Raw genomic sequence first — 18,946 nt, forward strand, 5'->3', positions numbered from 1 at the left:
CTTGTTGTTTGTGATTGGACAGAGCCAGCCAGAGAAGCACTGCTGTGATTGGATGTTTTTGCTGCCAGTCAAGAAATGACGCTTCGTGATTGGTCAGCACCCGGCCGACAGCACCACGTATTTCCTGTTTGGTACTGGTCAGCTGTTTCTTCACGAATTGTAAACTGAGTTGGAAAGAATGGAAGAAGAGATGGAACGAAGGATATACATACGATGTTATCCTCGACATGCTGTCAACCCATCACGACATCTACATGTCCCTTAGAACCAGGGGTGTAGTGCTTGTGACTACCCCATTTGCATCTTTGCCCGATTTGCATTGCGCAAGCGCGAGATGGTCCGCCATATTGGACAGCTACATACGGCAACCCAAATAGGACACTTGACAGTGGCGTTTGGCAAAGCAGAAAAAGAAAACTAAAAAAACCGACAACATTAATCTCAACGATATATATATATAATTCCAAAGCTGGTAAAGACCTTTCAAATTTAGCAATAATTGTAATATAAGAAAACTACTGATCTAACAGAGATGTGTTCTTGAATCAACTTTTTTTTTTTTAAATGGAAAATCTTTTATGTAATTGTATTTAATTTGAAATAAAATGTTAACATTCATAGTTAATGTAATTACATATAAATTATTAATGCCAAACATTTTTGCATACATTCACAGTAAATATGTCTTCAGTATGATAACTGTCTAACAGAAGATAAATCAATTTCTCACTTATTCTAAGAATGTAATTAACCCAATAAAAGTATTTGTTAAATAATAGTGAAGTCACGTTGTAATAACAATAACTCTCTCTCTCGTTCAGATTAATGTTGTCGGGTTTTTTGGAAGAAAAATGTCTGCTTTGCGAAACAAATGTCCTATTTGGGTTGCCGTATGTAGCTGTCTAATATAGCGGACAATCTCGCGCTTGCGCAATGCAAATCGGGCAGAGATGCAAATCAGGTAGTCACAGCTGCCGGAGCACCGCTTTACCGGTTCTTAGCATCTGGTTAGCTAGCTATGCTAACGTACATAAGCAGTTGTTTCTACAACAAGGTGGAGGAGAGTCCTCTCCTGTCAGACTGAGAGGATCTTATAACTACAGCTCAGTGAGCTAAAGGACTCTCTGAGTGTTTAGATAGATAACTTTAGTCTAAGCTATCTCAGTGGGTCTCAAACGGTTTGGTCACCATTTATGTAAACAAGTATTTCCAAAGCACACCTTTTTATTATCATTATAAAAAATAAGAGAATAAATAAAAATAGGTATGAAATAATTCCAACTCATTCTATAGGACAGTAAAACTAAAATACAGTTTAAAAGGGGAGTGATTAGTAAGATATGCTTAAAGAAAAGTACTTCTGGTTACAGTACTGTTTCACATGGGTGTTGTTGAGAGATGTATCCATAGATTTAGTCCCTAACTTTGCTCTCAAAGTGCACCAGATTGAATTTAACTTCAACTTTTAAAAAATCATCTTCCCGGGGGAGCATGCCCCGGACCCCCCTAGAGGATGTGAGGTCCACCACCCACTAACAAAAGGGTCACATGGACAGGATTCTAAATACATTTGCACACTTTTGATATAGTAACCTATGTCCATATGTTGCTGTTTTGTTGGTCTAGGTGCGCTCCTGCAATTATAAAAATAGCACACCCCTGCTTAGAACCCTGAAAGCGCGGTTTAAAGAGTTAGGACTGAGGACACCTCACTGACTTTATTTATTTGATCCTTTTATGTTTAAAGTGTGCTATATAAATCAAATGTATTATTATTATTAATATTATTATTATTATTATTACTGAGCTGTAGTTATAAGATCCTCTCAGTCTGACAGGAGAGGACTCTCCTCCACCTTGTTGTAGAAACAACTCCTTATGTACGTTGGCATAGCTAGCTAACCAGATGCTAACAACCGGAGCGGCGATCCGGCAGCACTACACCCCTGGTTCTAAGGGACATGTAGATGTCGTGATGGGTTGACAGCATGTCGAGGATAACATCGTATGTATATCCTTCGTTCCATCTCTTCTTCCATTCTTTCCAACTCAGTTTACAATTCGTGAAGAAACAGCTGAACAGTACCAAACAGGAAATACGTGGTGCTGTCGGCCGGGTGCTGACCAATCACGAAGCGTCATTTCTTGACTGGCAGCAAAAACAACCAATCACAGCAGTTCTTCTCTGGCTGGCTCTGTCCAATCACAAACAAGAAGTGTTCTCCCTAAAGGAATACCCTTTCCGTAAAATGTGAAATGTTGAAGTGTTTTGTGAAATGTTGTTTTGACTTGCACTTCAGGGCCACCGTACCCCGCTTCCACTTTTGGGTTTTCTCCTGGAGCTCAGGTTCGCCCGCAACTAATTTTCCTGATACAATTAGGATTAAAATTAGGATTAGAAAGATTTGATTTAAAAATAAAATAAAAATTCAAATCTATTTTTGTACGCGTGTGCCTCACTGTGTAAACATATACAGTATACATGATTTACTGTATCACATTTTGTTACTAAAGTACTTCTATTTATCCATTGTATGTTTAATCAACACTTTCATAAATAAAACAACCCATGGTATGAAATATAAAATGGTGTTTTTATATTTGTCTCACTGTACACATTCAATTCCATTATATATGTTTATATTTTTTAAATGTGTTCATACAAGCTGGTCAAATATTCTGGGACTGTAATACTCAGAATGTGTAGGTGAAGAGCGGAACATGTAATTGTATTGACTGAAACATGGTGCCACTCACCTCAATAGAGTCAAATAAAAACTGAAAATGTATATATGCCTTATGTGATGTGCTTTTAATTCAACAACACAAACATTTAAAACCTCACTTAAATAGAAATGCGTAATTATTATCTGCAAAACTTTGGTAAAAAATCCTCGCTGTCAGGGTTTCACTAACAAATAGTTTATTTATCTTGAGAAGTAGGAAGATTTCTAAACCCATTAACGGACACAAGTTAATGAAAACTCACATTTAAAATCACCTAATTATGGTATGATAGGGTTACGGTTAGGGTTAGTACAAAGTGTACAGTATATCTAAAAGAAGTCACTAAAGCTGTAAGAAAAACGTAACTGAGTAAAAAGTAAAATATTGACCTGTGAGATTAAGTGATTTAGAAAAGTATAAAGATGAATAAGATGGAAATACTTAAGTACTTTTATTTTCTACTTAAGTATATCACTTAGGGAACACTGGAAAATATGATATTATAATATTATGATTAATAGCCAAGGCTCTAGATTACAAAGTGTTTATAATACAGTACATTATTGTATGCGGTCACGGCTGTGGGATTACATACAGTGGGTTTAAAGGGGACATTAAGTCTCTGAGTGCCTCTATTATGGCTACACAGTTTATCAAAGACAATTATGACTGTTTCTGATTTCCATAAACTCTTTGGGGGACATGCCATTCATGTTACAGAGCTTGGACTTCATCATCATTGACACCAAACGTAAAGACTGTTGACACCATTGGTGTCACAGCAATATCGTGTTTCGGCCCCTCAGATTTGGAGATGAGCTGTTCGGGGCCGAAGCATTAACCATCATGTGACGTTTGGGCCGTTTGGAGCCTGTCAGCTGGCGTTAGGAGATAATCACCTTCCATGGAAAGGGATCACATAGCCATCAGGCGAGAGTCAAAATGGGCGCCACTAACTTTTCATCTGCCAGGTCTTGAGATGCTACTGTCAAGATTTGAAGACGATTGGATAAAATCCCTAGGAGGAGTTTGTTGTTAAAGTACGGTGCACTTTTCTGTCCCCAGAGTCAGAACCAAACATGGAGGAGTTCAGTTATTATGCTCCAAATATCTGGAACAAACTCCCAGAAACCTGCAGGTCTGCTGAAACACTGAGTACTTTTAAATCAAGGATGAAGACTTTTCTTTTTGACGCTGCTTATAATTGAACTATTCATATCTTACACTGCACTGTAACTTGTATCCATGTATTTAATATCTGTGTTATTCTATATTAGCTTGTTTTGTTTTTTTGGAGGGCGCTTTGAATTGCCTTGTGTTGAAAGGTGCTTTATAAATAAACTTGCCTTGCTGGAAAAACACTCCACACAACAACACACAGTCCACGCAAAATACACATATTATGGGACATTAAAAAAGTTACTTTAGTTAAAAAGTACTATCTTCAGTGGTAAAAATGTATTTATATTCATTTTCTCACATCTAGTATAGACACTTTTTGAGTTTGCATCTTCATGGTTACATGCACTTATTGTTATTTAAATGGTAAAAGCATCAGCAAAGTGTAATGGGAACATATGTACCATTCTGTGAGAGAGTCTGAAGGCATCTGCACGCCTGCATCGACTTCTAAACAACAACAAAACACCATTTATAAACATGTTGCAGTAGCAGGAATATAGGCTTATAATATACTGTATATACATATGATAGTATATCATTTACAGATATACATAAGACTTGCCAATTGTAATCAGGAAGGAGAAACTCAACGTTACCTTTTGCACGGAGGAGGAGGCGAGCGTCAGCAGGGACTTCAACAGGAAGTGACTCCCGATGCTCAGCAGCTTCCGGTGGAGCTCCCGAGCAGAAGAGATGTTGCAGAGGGCGGAGCAGCTGTAGAACTGGACCTCTGAGTCTGAGCCCTGCAGCAGCAGAACCAGAACCGGGAACCCCCCCGCATCACCCAGCAGCCTCCTGGACCAATCTGGAGGAAGAGAGAGAGAGAGGAGCAACAACAGAAAAACACATCTGCTTTTGTTCAATCTGTGAGGATTAAAAGGTCACCTATTATGCAAAATCCTCTTCTCCATGTCTCTTCTTCATCAACATGTGTCCCCTCTTCTTCATGTCTCTTCTACATCAACATGTGTCCCCTCTTCTTCATGTCTCTTCTACATCAACATGTGTCCCCTCTTCTTCATGTCTCTTCTACATCAGCATGTGTCCCCTCTTCTTCATGTCTCTTCTACATCAGCATGTGTCCCCTCTTCTTCATGTCTCTTCTACATCAACATGTGTCCCCTCTTCTCCATGTCTCTTCTACATCAACATGTGTCCCCTCTTCTTCATGTCTCTTCTACATCAACATGTGTCCCCTCTTCTTCATGTCTCTTCTACATCAACATGTGTCCCCTCTTCTTCATGTCTCTTCTACATCAACATGTGTCCCCTCTTCTTCATGTCTCTTCTACATCAACATGTGTCCCCTCCCCTCTTCTTAACATGTCCTCTTCTTCTCTCATCAGACATGTGTCCCCTCTTCTTCATGTCTCTTCTACATCAACATGTGTCCCCTCTTCTTCATGTCTCTTCTACATCAACATGTGTCCCCTCTTCTTCATGTCTCTTCTACATCAACATGTGTCCCCTCTTCTTCATGTCTCTTCTTCATCAACATGTGTCCCCTCTTCTTCATGTCTCTTCTACATCAACATGTGTCCCCTATTCTTCATGTCTCTTCTACATCAACATGTGTCCCCTCTTCTTCATGTCTCTTCTACATCAACATGTGTCCCCCATTCTTCATGTCTCTTCTTACATCAACATGTGTCCCCTCTTCTTCATGTCTCTTCTACATCAACATGTGTCCCCTCTTCTTCATGTCTCTTCTACATCAACATGTGTCCTCCTCTTCTTCATGTCTCTTCTACATCAACATGTGTCCCCTCTTCTTCATGTCTCTTCTTCATCACATGTGTCCCCTCTTCTTCATGTCTCCTCTACATCAACATGTGTCCCCTCTTCTTCATGTCTCTTCTTCATCAGCATGTGTCCCCTCTTCTTCATGTCTCTTCTACATCAACATGTGTCCCCTCTTCTTCATGTCTCTTCTACATCAACATGTGTCCCCTCTTCTTCATGTCTCTTCTACATCAACATGTGTCCCCTCTTCTTCATGTCTCTTCTACATCAACATGTGTCCCCTCTTCTTCATGTCTCTTCTACATCAACATGTGTCCCCTCTTCTTCATGTCTCTTCTACATCAACATGTGTCCCCTCTTCTTCATGTCTTCTTCTACATCAACATGTGTCCCCTCTTCTTCATGTCTCTTCTACATCAACATGTGTCCCCTCTTCTTCATGTCTCTTCTACATCAACATGTGTCCCCTCTTCTTCATGTCTCTTCTACATCAACATGTGTCCCCTCTTCTTCATGTCTCTTTTTCATCAACATGTGTCCCCTCTTCTTCATGTCTCTTCTACATCAACATGTGTCCCCTCTTCTTCATGTCTCTTCTACATCAACATGTGTCCCCTATTCTTCATGTCTCTTCTACATCAACATGTGTCCCCTCTTCTTCATGTCTCTTCTACATCAACATGTGTCCCCTCTTCTTCATGTCTCTTCTACATCAACATGTGTCTCCTCTTCTTCATGTCTCTTCTACATCAACATGTGTCCCCTCTTCTTCATGTCTCTTCTACATCAACATGTGTCCCCTCTTCTTCATGTCTCTTCTACATCAACATGTGTCCCCTCTTCTTCATGTCTCTTCTTCATCAGCATGTGTCCCCTCTTCTTCATGTCTCTTCCACATCAACATGTGTCCCCTCTTCTTCATGTCTCTTCTACATCAACATGTGTCCCCTCTTCTTCATGTCTCTTCTACATCAACATGTGTCCCCTCTTCTTCATGTCTCTTCTACATCAACATGTGTCCCCTCTTCTTCATGTCTCTTCTACATCAACATGTGTCCCCTCTTCTTCATGTCTCTTCTACATCAACATGTGTCCCCTCTTCTTCATGTCTCTTCTACATCAACATGTGTCCCCTCTTCTTCATGTCTCTTCTACATCAACATGTGTCCCCTCTTCTTCATGCTTCTTCTTACATCAACATGTGTCCCCTCTTCTTCATGTCTCTTCTACATCAACATGTGTCCCCCTCTTCTTCATGTCTCTTCTTCATCAACATGTGTCCCCTCTTCTTCATGTCTCTTCTTCATCAACATGTGTCCCCTCTTCTTCATGTCTCCTTCTTCTTCTTTCTTCTTTACATCAACATGTGTCCCCTATTCTTCATGTCTCTCTACATCAACATGTGTCCCCTCTTCTTCATGTCTCTTCTACATCAACATGTGTCCCCTCTTCTTCATGTCTCTTCTACATCAACATGTGTCTCCTCTTCTTCATGTCTCTTCTACATCAACATGGTGTCCCCTCTTCTTCATGTCTCTTCTACATCAACATGTGTCCCCTCTTCTTCATGTCTCTTCTACATCAACATGTGTCCCCTCTTCTTCATGTCTCTTCTACATCAACATGTGTCCCCTCTTCTTCATGTCTCTTCTACATCAACATTGTGTCCCCTCTTCTTCATGTCTCTTCTACATCAACATGTGTCCCCTCTTCTTCATGTCTCTTCTACATCAACATGTGTCCCCTCTTCTTCATGTCTCTTCTACATCAACATGTGTCCCCTCTTCTTCATGTCTCTTCTACATCAACATGTGTCCCCTCTTCTTCATGTCTCTTCTACATCAACATGTGTCCCCTCTTCTTTCATGTCTCTTCTACATCAACATGTGTCCCCTCTTCTTCATGTCTCTTCTATCATCAACATGTGTCCCCTCTTCTTCATGTCTCTTCTACATCAACATGTGTCCCCTCTTCTTCATGTCTCTTCTACATCAACATGTTTCCCCTCTTCTTCATGTCTCTTCTACATCAACATGTGTCCCCTCTTCTTTCATGTCTCTTCTTCATCAACATGTGTCCCCTCTTCTTCATGTCTCTTCTTCATCAACATGTGTCCCCTCTTCTTCATGTCTCTTCTACCATCAACATGTGTCCCCTCTTCTTCATGTCTCTTCTACATCAACATGTGTCCCCTCTTCTTCATGTCTCTTCTACATCAACATGTGTCCCCTCTCCTTCATGTCTCCTCTACATCAACATGTGTCCCCTCTTCTTCATGTCTCTTCCACATCAACATGTGTCCCCTCTTCTTCATGTCTCTTCTACATCAACATGTGTCCCCTCTTCTTCATGTCTCTTCTACATCAACATGTGTCCCCTCTTCTTCATGTCTCTTCTACATCAACATGTGTCCCCTCTTCTTCATGTCTCTTCTACATCAACATGTGTCTCCTCTTCTTATGTCTTCTACATCAACATGTGTCCATCTTCTCCATCAACATGTGTCCCCTCTTCTTCTCTTCATGTCTCTTCTACATCAACATGTGTCCCCTCTTCTTCATGTCTCTTCTACATCAACATGTGTCTCCTCTTCTTCATGTCTCTTCTACATCAACATGTGTCCCCTCTTCTCAATGTCTCTTCTACATCAACATGTGTCTCCTCTTCTTCATGTCTCTTCTACATCAACATGTGTCCCCTCTTCTCCATCAACATGTGTCCCCTCTTCTTCATGTCTCTTCTACATCAACATGTGTCTCCTCTTCTTCAGTCTCTTCTACATCAACATGTGTCCCCTCTTCTCCATCAACATGTGTCCCTCTTCTTCATGTCTCTTCTACATCAACATGTGTCCCTCTTCTTCATGTCTCTTCTACATCAACATGTGTCCCCTCTTCTTCATGTCTCTTCTACATCAACATGTGTCCCCTCTTCTTCATGTCCTCTTCTACATCAACATGTGTCCCCTTTCTTCATGTCTCTTCTACATCAACATGTGTCCCCTCTTCTTCATGTCTCTTCTACATCAACATGTGTCTCCTCTTCTTCATGTCTCTTCTACATCAACATGTGTCCCCTCTTCTACATCAACATGTGTCCCCTCTTCTTCATGTCTCTTCTACATCAACATGTGTCCCCTCTTCTTCATGTCTCCTCTACATCAACATGTGTCCCCTCTTCTACATCAACATGTGTCCCCTCTTCTTCATGTCTCTTCTACATCAACATGTGTCCCCTCTTCTTCATGTCTCTTCTACATCAACATGTGTCCCCCTCTTCATTCATGTCTCTTCTACATCAGCATGTGTCCCCTCTTCTTCATGTCTCTTCTACATCAACATGTGTCCCCTCTGTGGAAAGAGACTCTGAAAGTTTCAGGAACAAAGATTCTCTCTCTTTTTGATCCAGTTCTATAAAAACCTGTCTGAAAATGAGCTGATCAGATTTTGGCCACTTTATGATGTCATAACGATGTTTGGTCTTGTGTAACCATTAGCCAATCAGCAACCAAGGTAACCCCCCCCCCCCCCCCCCCCCACCTTATCACCTGAATCTCCTCCTAGAGCACCATTGAGTTCTTTGTAACCAAATGTCTCTCAGAGGGGCGTGGGGAGGGGCTCCTTATTTTCATCTGAAGTAACAGACAGAGAATCAGCACTTTTGAAACAGAGGGGATTATGGGTAATGCTACAATGATCTGTTTGGTGTTTCAGCCAATCAGAGACAGGCTCTGTATATATCTGAGACCTATAATATATTGATGAAAAACAGTATAATAGGGGACCTTTAAAGGAAGTGACCCACCTGAGTGTGTGAGGTGCAGCAGAGCCCAGGAGGCCACCTGCTGCTCTCGAGGGTCGTAGGATTTGGCTAAAGCCAGCAGAGGCTTCACTCCCTCCAACATGACAGCCTCTCTGTTCGACTCTGCACCAAAAAAAGTGAACTTTATTGTCAATCTTTCAGTTTGTGTGTACAGACAGAGAGATTGAAATACTGCTTCCCACAATAAAGATATCTGTACAAATATGTAACAGCCAGACACCGAGAGAATAATAATTATTAAACAATTTAAAGACCTTAAATCCTTCTGCACCCACCTGAGGAGGCGAGGAGGCAGACGCAGGCGCAGGAGTGGCTCTGAGCGCTGGAGTCTCCGGACCGGATCAGATCCAGGAGTGGAACCAGCATCCCCATCTCAACCACAGAGGCTCTGCACACTGACACCAGAGTTAATGCACGGTTATTATGACCCTATTCATCGGGTCAGTTTAAGATGTGATTGTGGAAAACAATTAGATTTAAAAAAGCAATATTAAAAACATGATTCCATGAGGGGGACATCTCTAAGATGTTGACCAATAACAACAGAGCCAGCCAGCTAACCAATCAGAGACAGACATGTCACAGTAGAGCAGTGGTTCTCAAAGTGGGGGGCGCGCCCCCCCAGGGGGGCGCAGAGGCATGACAGGGGGGGCGCGAGAGACCAGGGGGGGAAATGGTTATTAAAAAAAAAAAAAAAGATAAAAAAATAATAATCATATTTTGAAAAATTATTGATTGAAAATAATATAATACAGTACTATTACGTCTGGTTCTCTGTGTTTCATTAAAGCTCGGCTCTGTGTGTGTGTGTGGAACGAGCCATTTTGTGTGCATGCACTCATAGAGAGAGAGAGAGCGCACCGGTACCGGAGATCGTAGTTGTTAGCTTCTGGTGCTAGCGAGCTACGCTAACGGATATACTGTAAGGAGTTTTTTCAACAACAAAGTGGAGGAGAGTCCTCTCCTGTCAGACTGAGAGACTCAGTGAACCTGAACATCAGCAGGAGAGGACTCTTTAAAGTAGAGACAATACATACTGATATACACCTGAACATCAGCAGGAGAGGACTCTTTAAAGTAGAGACACTATATACTGATATACACCTGAACATCAGCAGGAGAGGACTCTTTAAAGTAGAGACACTACATACTGATATACACCTGAACATCAGCAGGAGAGGACTCTTTAAAGTAGAGACACTACATACTGATATACACCTGAACATCAGCAGGAGAGGACTCTTTAAAGTAGAGACACTATATACTGATATACACCTGAACATCAGCAGGAGAGGACTCTTTAAAGTAGAGACACTACATACTGATATACACCTGAACATCAGCAGGAGAGGACTCTTTAAAGTAGAGACACTACATACTGATATACACCTGAACATCAGCAGGAGAGGACTCTTTAAAGTAGAGACATTACATACTGATATAGACCTGAACATCAGCAGGAGAGGACTCTTTAAAGTAGAGACACTACATACTGATATACACCTGAACATCAGCAGGAGAGGACTCTTTCAAGTAGAGACACTACATACTGATATACACCTGAACATCAGCAGGAGAGGACTCTTTAAAGTAGAGACATTACATACTGATATAGACCTGAACATCAGCAGGAGAGGACTCTTTAAAGTAGAGACACTACATACTGATATACACCTGAACATCAACAGGAGAGGACTCTTTAAAGTAGAGACACTACATACTGATATACACCTGAACATCAGCAGGAGAGGACTCTTTAAAGTAGAGACACTACATACTGATATACACCTGAACATCAGCAGGAGAGGACTCTTTAAAGTAGAGACACTACATACTGATATACACCTGAACATCAGCAGGAGAGGACTCTTTAAAGTAGAGACACTACATACTGATATACACCTGAACATCAGCAGGAGAGGACTCTTTAAAGTAGAGACACTACATACTGATATACACCTGGACATCAGCAGGAGAGGACTCTTTAAAGTAGAGACACTACATACTGATATACACCTGAACATCAGCAGGAGAGGACTCTTTAAAGTAGAGACACTACATACTGATATACACCTGGACATCAGCAGGAGAGGACTCTTTAAAGTAGAGACACTACATACTGATATACACCTGCACATCAGCAGGAGAGGACTCTTTAAAGTAGAGACACTACATACTGATATAGACCTGAACATCAGCAGGAGAGTACTCTTTAAAGTAGAGACACTACATACTGATATACACCTGATCATCAGCAGGAGAGGACTCTTTCAAGTAGAGACACTACATACTGATATACACCTGGACATCAGCAGGAGAGGACTCTTTAAAGTAGAGACACTACATACTGATATACACCTGAACATCAGCAGGAGAGGACTCTTTAAAGTAGAGACACTACATACTGATATACACCTGATCATCAGCAGGAGAGGACTCTTTCAAGTAGAGACACTACATACTGATATACACCTGAACATCAGCAGGAGAGGACTCTTTAAAGTAGAGACACTACACACTGATATACACCTGAACATCAGCAGGAGAGGACTCTTTAAAGTAGAGACACTACATACTGATATACACCTGAACATCAGCAGGAGAGGACTCTTTAAAGTAGAGACACTACATACTGATATACACCTGAACATCAGCAGGAGAGGACTCTTTAAAGTAGAGACACTACATACTGATATACACCTGAACATCAGCAGGAGAGGACTCTTTCAAGTAGAGACACTACATACTGATATACACCTGAACATCAGCAGGAGAGGACTCTTTCAAGTAGAGAGGACTTTTTAAAACACCTTGTGATTTCGTATCTCTCACCGTTGTTCTTCACTAACAGATTGACTAAAGACAGAGAGATGGTCTTCTGAACATCCAGGTCAGATGATAGCAGTAAGTTCATGACCGGCTCCAACAATGCGTCTGGGAGAGGAGAGTTCACTGAAACACACAGAGCAGGAAACACTGGTTATTGTGGGTGAAGAAGCAGCGCTTTGGGATAGTAGTACTGTGAATAACGGCACTTAAGCCACACATGCAGGGAATTATCTGCCAACCCTAGAAAGAAAATTACAGTTGATCATTTGCATAATAACCGTGCTGTCCGTTAGAGCTTATCTCTACAGACGAGAGCGAACACACGTCTCATTACCTGCTCCACTTATCTGTAAACCATTGCTATAAAGAAGAAGATAGTGAAGCAACATACACATCTGTTTGGATTCTTTACTCACAGTGATGACTGAGCTGTAGATAAAACATGGCCGCTGTCTTCTGCAGCTCAATGTCCTCTGAAGCTGAGAGTCGGCTCAGAGTCTGAAGACTTTCCTCTTCATGGAGCTGAAGTTCCTCATCTGTAGGAAGAGAGGAGGGACAAGTACTCAGATCTAGTACTTGAGTAAAAGTAGAAGTACTCAGATCATGTACTTGAGTAAAAGTAGAAGTACTCAGATCTAGTACTTGAGTAAAAGTAGAAGTACTCAGATCTAGTACTTGAGTAAAAGTAGAAGTACTCAGATCTAGTACTTGAGTAAAAGTAGAAGTACTCAGATCTAGTACTTGAGTAAAAGTAGAAGTACTCAGATCTAGTACTTGAGTAAAAGTAGAAGTACTCAGATCTAGTACTTGAGTAAAAGTAGAAGTACTCAGATCTAGTACTTGAGTAAAAGTAGAAGTACTCAGATCTTGTACTTGAGTAAAAGTAGAAGTACTCAGATCTAGTACTTGAGTAAAAGTAGAAAGTACTCAGATCTAGTACTTGAGTAAAAGGAGAAGTACTCAGATCTAGTACTTGAGTAAAAGTAGAAGTACTCAGATCTAGTACTTGAGTAAAAGTAGAAGTACTCAGATCTAGTACTTGAGTAAAAGTAGAAGTACTCAGATCTGGTACTTGAGTAAAAGTAGAAGTACTCAGATCTAGTACTTGAGTAAAAGTAGAAGTACTCAGATCTAGTACTTGAGTAAAAGTAGAAGTACTCAGATCTAGTACTTGAGTAAAAGTAGAAGTACTCAGATCTGGTACTTGAGTAAAAGTAGAAGTACTCAGATCTAGTACTTGAGTAAAAGTAGAAGTACTCAGATCTGGTACTTGAGTAAAAGTAGAAGAACTCAGATCTTGTTCTTGAGTAAAAGTAGAAGTACTCAGATCTAGTACTTGAGTAAAAGTAGAAGTACTCAGATCTGGTACTTGAGTAAAAGTAGAAAAACTCAGATCTTGTTCTTGAGTAAAAGTAGAAGTACTCAGATCTGGTACTTGAATAAAAGTAGAAGTACTCAGATCTAGTACTTGAGTTAAAGTAGAAGTACTCAGATCTAGTACTTGAGTTAAAGTAGAAGTACTCAGATCTAGTACTTGAGTAAAAGTAGAAGAACTCAGATCTTGTTCTTGAGTAAAAGTAGAAGTACTCAGATCTGGTACTTGAATAAAAGTAGAAGTACTCAGATCTAGTACTTGAGTTAAAGTAGAAGTACTCAGATCTAGTACTTGAGTAAAAGTAGAAGTACTCAGATCTAGTACTTGAGTAAAAGTAGAAGAACTCAGATCTTGTTCTTAAGTAAAAGTAGAAGTACTCAGATCTAGTACTTGAATAAAAGTAGAAGTACTCAGATCTAGTACTTGAGTTAAAGTAGAAGTACTCAGATCTAGTACTTGAGTTAAAGTAGAAGTACTCAGATCTAGTACTTGAGTAAAAGTAGAAGTACTCAGATCTAGTACTTGAGTAAAAGTAGAAGAACTCAGATCTTGTTCTTAAGTAAAAGTAGAAGTACTCAGATCTAGTACTTGAATAAAAGTAGAAGTACTCAGATCTAGTACTTGAGTAAAAGTAGAAGAACTCAGATCTTGTTCTTGAGTAAAAGTAGAAGTACCAGAGTGTACTGTAGGGAATACTCTGTTACAGTAAAAGTCCTGCATTCAAAATGTTCCTCAACCAGAAAAGTATTATCATCAAAATATAGTTAAAGTAGCGACAGTAAAAGTAGTCGTTGTGCAGATTGGTCCATTTCAGAATAATGATATGTGTTATAATGATTGATCATTAAAGTGTTATCAAAGCTGGATTTTAGTATGTTAGATAGTGTTTTCTGACTTTTGTATATTTTTACATTGTGCATTTCTACATAAATACCCCATAGATATAGATATCTTTCTATCGTGTGTGTATTTAGTGCAATGCCTGTTTCCATGCTATAACAAAGAAAACGTTCCCAATATTTGGATTTAAAAAAGTATATCTGATCTAATATCAAGTATCTACAGTAAATGCTCTTGGGGACATTGCAGCACTAAAGGCGTGTTTGTCGTCCAGAACAAAGACAATCCACAAGTGTTCTTACCGTTCAGAGAGAGACTCCTCTTCCTCCTCTTCCTCCTCAGGTAACTGCTCTCAGGTGAGACACTGAAGCACGTGCACTCACACAGCTCCCTGGAGATGGGTTTTATTTTCCGCTCAAACTCTCTGCAGACTTTCCTCAGATGGAAGTTGAATTCTTCCAGAAGTCTGGAGCAATCCTCACAGAAACCCGAAGCCATGACCGTTTCTCCTGCAGAGAAGAAAGAAGGCACCTGTGCCGCGTGACGCAGAGCTGCAGGGAGACACGCCCACTGTGACGTCAGGTCTCAAAATACATATATGAACAAATTAAAAACAGATATTAAAAAATAAAATAAAAAGATGTTCGTAGTGATGGGAATTACGGCTTTTTGAAAGGAGCCGGATCTTGTTTTTTTTTAAGGGGGCGGGGTTAATAGGTTTATCTGCGAAATAATCACCAGGATAATGATTGACTGTTTTGCCAGAAATCTACTTTTACTCACAGAAAATGTATAACTTGCTTAATCTCTCATCCAGCCAAACTACTACTCTAGCAGCATGCGTTATGCCATCACCTATGGAAAATGTGCATTCAGGAAAGCAAGTTCCTTTAACCTCTTAAGCCCTGAGCCTGTTTTTCAGGTCTCAGGCTCGAAAATGCCACTAACACAACAAAGACTATATCTTCACTTCTAAAAGGGGTAAATTAATAATATTTTCTCTCAAAGCAAGGTCACATCTGTGAGTTGGATGTAGAATGTCAGAAGCAATATAGATGTTTTTATTTTTAAAGTAAATTCAGATGGAACATAGTAAACACATGTAAATTCTAATGTCCGCCTAAAATAAAAACCATTACTTATAGTGAAAACAACCCTTGAATGATGGGTTAGTAGACTAAAAGCTTTAGGAATCCAAACTATAACATATAATAAGTACCCTGTATCAAGATTGATGCAAAACAAGTGAAATTTGACCTTTTTATAGAGGTTTTGAAAAATAAAGTCCAGGCGGACTCACCTCTGGGTAATTTGGGAACCATCAGTTCCATTTGAACTTTTTCACTGTAACAATCATTGTATTACTTTGAATTATCACTATAGGTATTCATTCCATCCAAATACAACTGTTGTGAAAAAAATTAAAATAAAATAAAACATACTCTGTTATCCTCTTAGGCCCCACGGACCCGAAATCGCGTCATTTGCAGGAAACAACGTCTAAGGAACCTTAATATTGAATAAATTATGAATATTGTATATCCATATAACGGGAAAAAACTAATTTAACTGATCTTTTTCATTTATTTTTTCAAAAAAAACACACAATGCTAACAGTGAGCCTCTGAATTAGCCCCGAGCGAAAAATGCTAACCTATTACTGCACCTAAAATCACTCCTAGCTCCCTTATTACTTATACTAGCTGCACATCCAACACATTGTTTATGATCGTAAAGACACAGAATCTAACGGTGCCCACCTCAACACTGAAAGATACAAACTCGCGAGGTTATCAACAAAAACGTACATCAAAACAAGTGGCGCTAGACTGTACTAACATGCGCTAGGCTAACAATGACTTACCTTCCTCTTTGTCTGGTCTAAACTGGTCTTCAATTGCATTAAAACGATAAAAACGATGATGTAGTTAATCCATAGGTTAATATCCAATGTGACCCCTTTGAAATGTTCTGATAATCTATAAGCAATACAACTGCAATTCCGTTATCTGCTGTCCACTCTGTGCTCCGTGCGCTCTGGGTCCTGCTGCAATTCCTGCTTCGTTACGTTGTAAACAATAAATGAAGTCGGCTGCGTAATGTTGTTACGCTGGCTGCCATTCTTTATACTTTACGCAGGACCATATCTCTGGAACCCATTGGTCGATTCATGTGATTTACACCTTTTTCTTAACCATTACATCCAATAGAATCGATGGGCAGTTCCCAAATCTACGTAAACATTACCATAGCGGACGTAATAGAGAAGCAAACGAAGCATATCTGAAAGTGCAAGCCTGGACGGCAAAACTTTATACCGAGTATATTGCCATAAATATGATGATGGATTATCAGTAAAAATGTCTACGTGACACAAAGACATTGGATTAACCTTGAGCGGCGTTTTTATTCCGTTGAACACAACTTTTGATCACAAATCAAAAAAAGGTAAGACGTAATTATTGTAATATTTTTGAAACCGGATGTTGTTTACTTTCTCTTTTCTGGCTGATAGCTACAGGAATTCGAGGTCGTACAGTGATGACATTACATGTGTGGAATCTGTGGAGTCTCAGCTTTAAATCGTATATCTTGTTTGTGCAGTTAAGATAGTAATAAGGGCATTTCTACCGTGAGTTCTGTGTAAAAAAAGCGTTAGCATTTTTTCGCTCAATGCTAATTCAAAGGCTTGGTATTACTCTTGTGTTTTTTTTAGCTAAAAATTGTTCTTATTTTCAGTTAGCGGAGTTTCTTACCTTTAAAAGGGTATGAAACATTAATAGTTTCATAAATGTTAAGAAGCCGTGAGACACAGTCTCGAAAAAAAACTGTGGGAGGGGTCCACTGGGGGGACCTTCGGGCTTAAGAGGTTAAAGCAGTGGCGGTTCTAGACCAATTTGGCTGGGGGGGCCAGGCTGGGGCCAGTTATTTTCTGAGGGGGGGCCCAATAAATGCAGGTCGGAAAAGACAGTATGAAGTAATTGCGCATAAGAAGACAAAGCAATACAGTTATTGGTATTTGTTTCATACACATATTTATTCAGATATTTATAGTTACAGTTTTTTACGCTCTAATGCAGGGATCTCCAACCTTTTTCAGGATGAGAGCTACTTTCTCAAAATATAAAACAAGTCGTGTGCTACTTTACTCCTCTTTTGTTGTTTTTTGCAGTGTATATATTTAGCACATTTTAACATTATTATATGCTTACCTTTAAACGTTGTGTGCTGTTTGGGTCTGTGGGACCCGTTTTCAGTGTCAAGAAAATGTATGCAATTTAATTATTTTAACCTGCTTTATTTGGGAGGTGGACCTCACCTCCTCGGGGGGTCCGGGGGCATGCACCCCCAGGAAGATTTGCTTTTAAATGTTGAAGTTAAATACATCAATCTGGTGCACTTTGAGCACAAAATGAATTTATGGATACAGCTCTCAACACTCAGATGAAAGGGAGCTGTATACTTTTCAATAATCCAAACATCTTTAGAATATGATTACAACCAATAAAAAATCATTTAAACTTGTTTATTCTTATCTGATGTTACCTAGTTAGCATTCTTTCTTTTTATTTATATATATTTTACCAATCACTCCCCTTTTAAACTGTTTTAATTTTTTTTAACTTTCTGTCTTATAGTACACATTGGAATGATTTCTTACTTTATTTTGTACAACTATATGAAATAGATAAAGGTGTGCTCTCTCTAATGGGTCCGACTAGAATTACAAATATCGTTAGTTCCACCTATTCCGTCAGCCAAGAAATCGTTTAATCATAAACTTTTTTTTCTTTTTCTTTTTCAGGGGGGCCACAGGGGGGTCCAAAGGCAGTGTTAGGGGGGCACTGGCCCACCCTGCCCCCCTATAACCGCCCCTGCTTTAAAGGTGAGTGGATTTATGGCAGGCAGTGAACCAACGATAAAAAGAACGGCTCTCACCAAGAACGACTCGGTTCCCTTCGTTCGTACCAAAGAGCCGTTCAAAAGAATCGGATCGTTCGCGAACGTCACATATACAGTGAACTCTTTTGCATCAGCAGCAGAACATCAACAGGAAACATGAAACCCTCCTGATGAAACCTGTCTCCACTGAACCTCCTCCTTGTTTTATGGTTCCAGCTTCACTTCAGGATGATCCAGGTGAGACCGCTGACACCGGCTGCTCCGCTCTCCTGGGTCAAACCATTGGGTCAACATGAAGATCCTCACCCAGCAGCTCACAACATCCCAGAGATCCGGACCTAAACCAGCTGCTACATCAACGCAGAGTCCCATCACTACAATCCCCTCCACCGTGTTACTGGAACTGATGCAAACAACATGAAGTATTTCACAACCAGGATTTCAAATATGGAGAGGAGTTGGAATTCGCAGTTCCCCATCACCATCGTATATGTTCCTTTACCAGACCATGCACTGACTAATGAC

At 40.0% G+C, this 18,946-nt stretch overlaps 1 protein-coding gene across 3 annotated transcripts in view; it reads right to left on the reverse strand.

Moving 5' to 3' along the window:
* LOC117546086 (vacuolar protein 8-like) overlaps window positions 1–18,946 on the reverse strand; it is a 61,808-nt gene that overhangs the window by 8,735 nt on the left and 34,127 nt on the right. For 2 of the 3 annotated variants that reach the window (XM_034216174.1, XM_034216173.1), the window contains 7 exons: window positions 14,821–15,069; window positions 12,720–12,839; window positions 12,307–12,426; window positions 9,750–9,869; window positions 9,457–9,576; window positions 4,506–4,714; window positions 4,311–4,356 (listed from right to left, as the gene is read on the reverse strand). In XM_034216174.1, the coding sequence (XP_034072065.1) occupies window positions 4,311–4,356; window positions 4,506–4,714; window positions 9,457–9,576; window positions 9,750–9,869; window positions 12,307–12,426; window positions 12,720–12,839; window positions 14,821–15,016 (931 nt within the window). In that variant the 5' untranslated portion in view covers window positions 15,017–15,069. The remainder of the gene's footprint in view (window positions 1–4,310; window positions 4,357–4,505; window positions 4,715–9,456; window positions 9,577–9,749; window positions 9,870–12,306; window positions 12,427–12,719; window positions 12,840–14,820; window positions 15,070–18,946) is intronic. The other variant, XM_034216175.1, reaches the window with a different exon arrangement.

The sequence above is a fragment of the Gymnodraco acuticeps genome, unplaced genomic scaffold (genome assembly GCF_902827175.1).
Source record: "Gymnodraco acuticeps unplaced genomic scaffold, fGymAcu1.1, whole genome shotgun sequence".
Taxonomy (NCBI): domain Eukaryota; kingdom Metazoa; phylum Chordata; class Actinopteri; order Perciformes; family Bathydraconidae; genus Gymnodraco; species Gymnodraco acuticeps.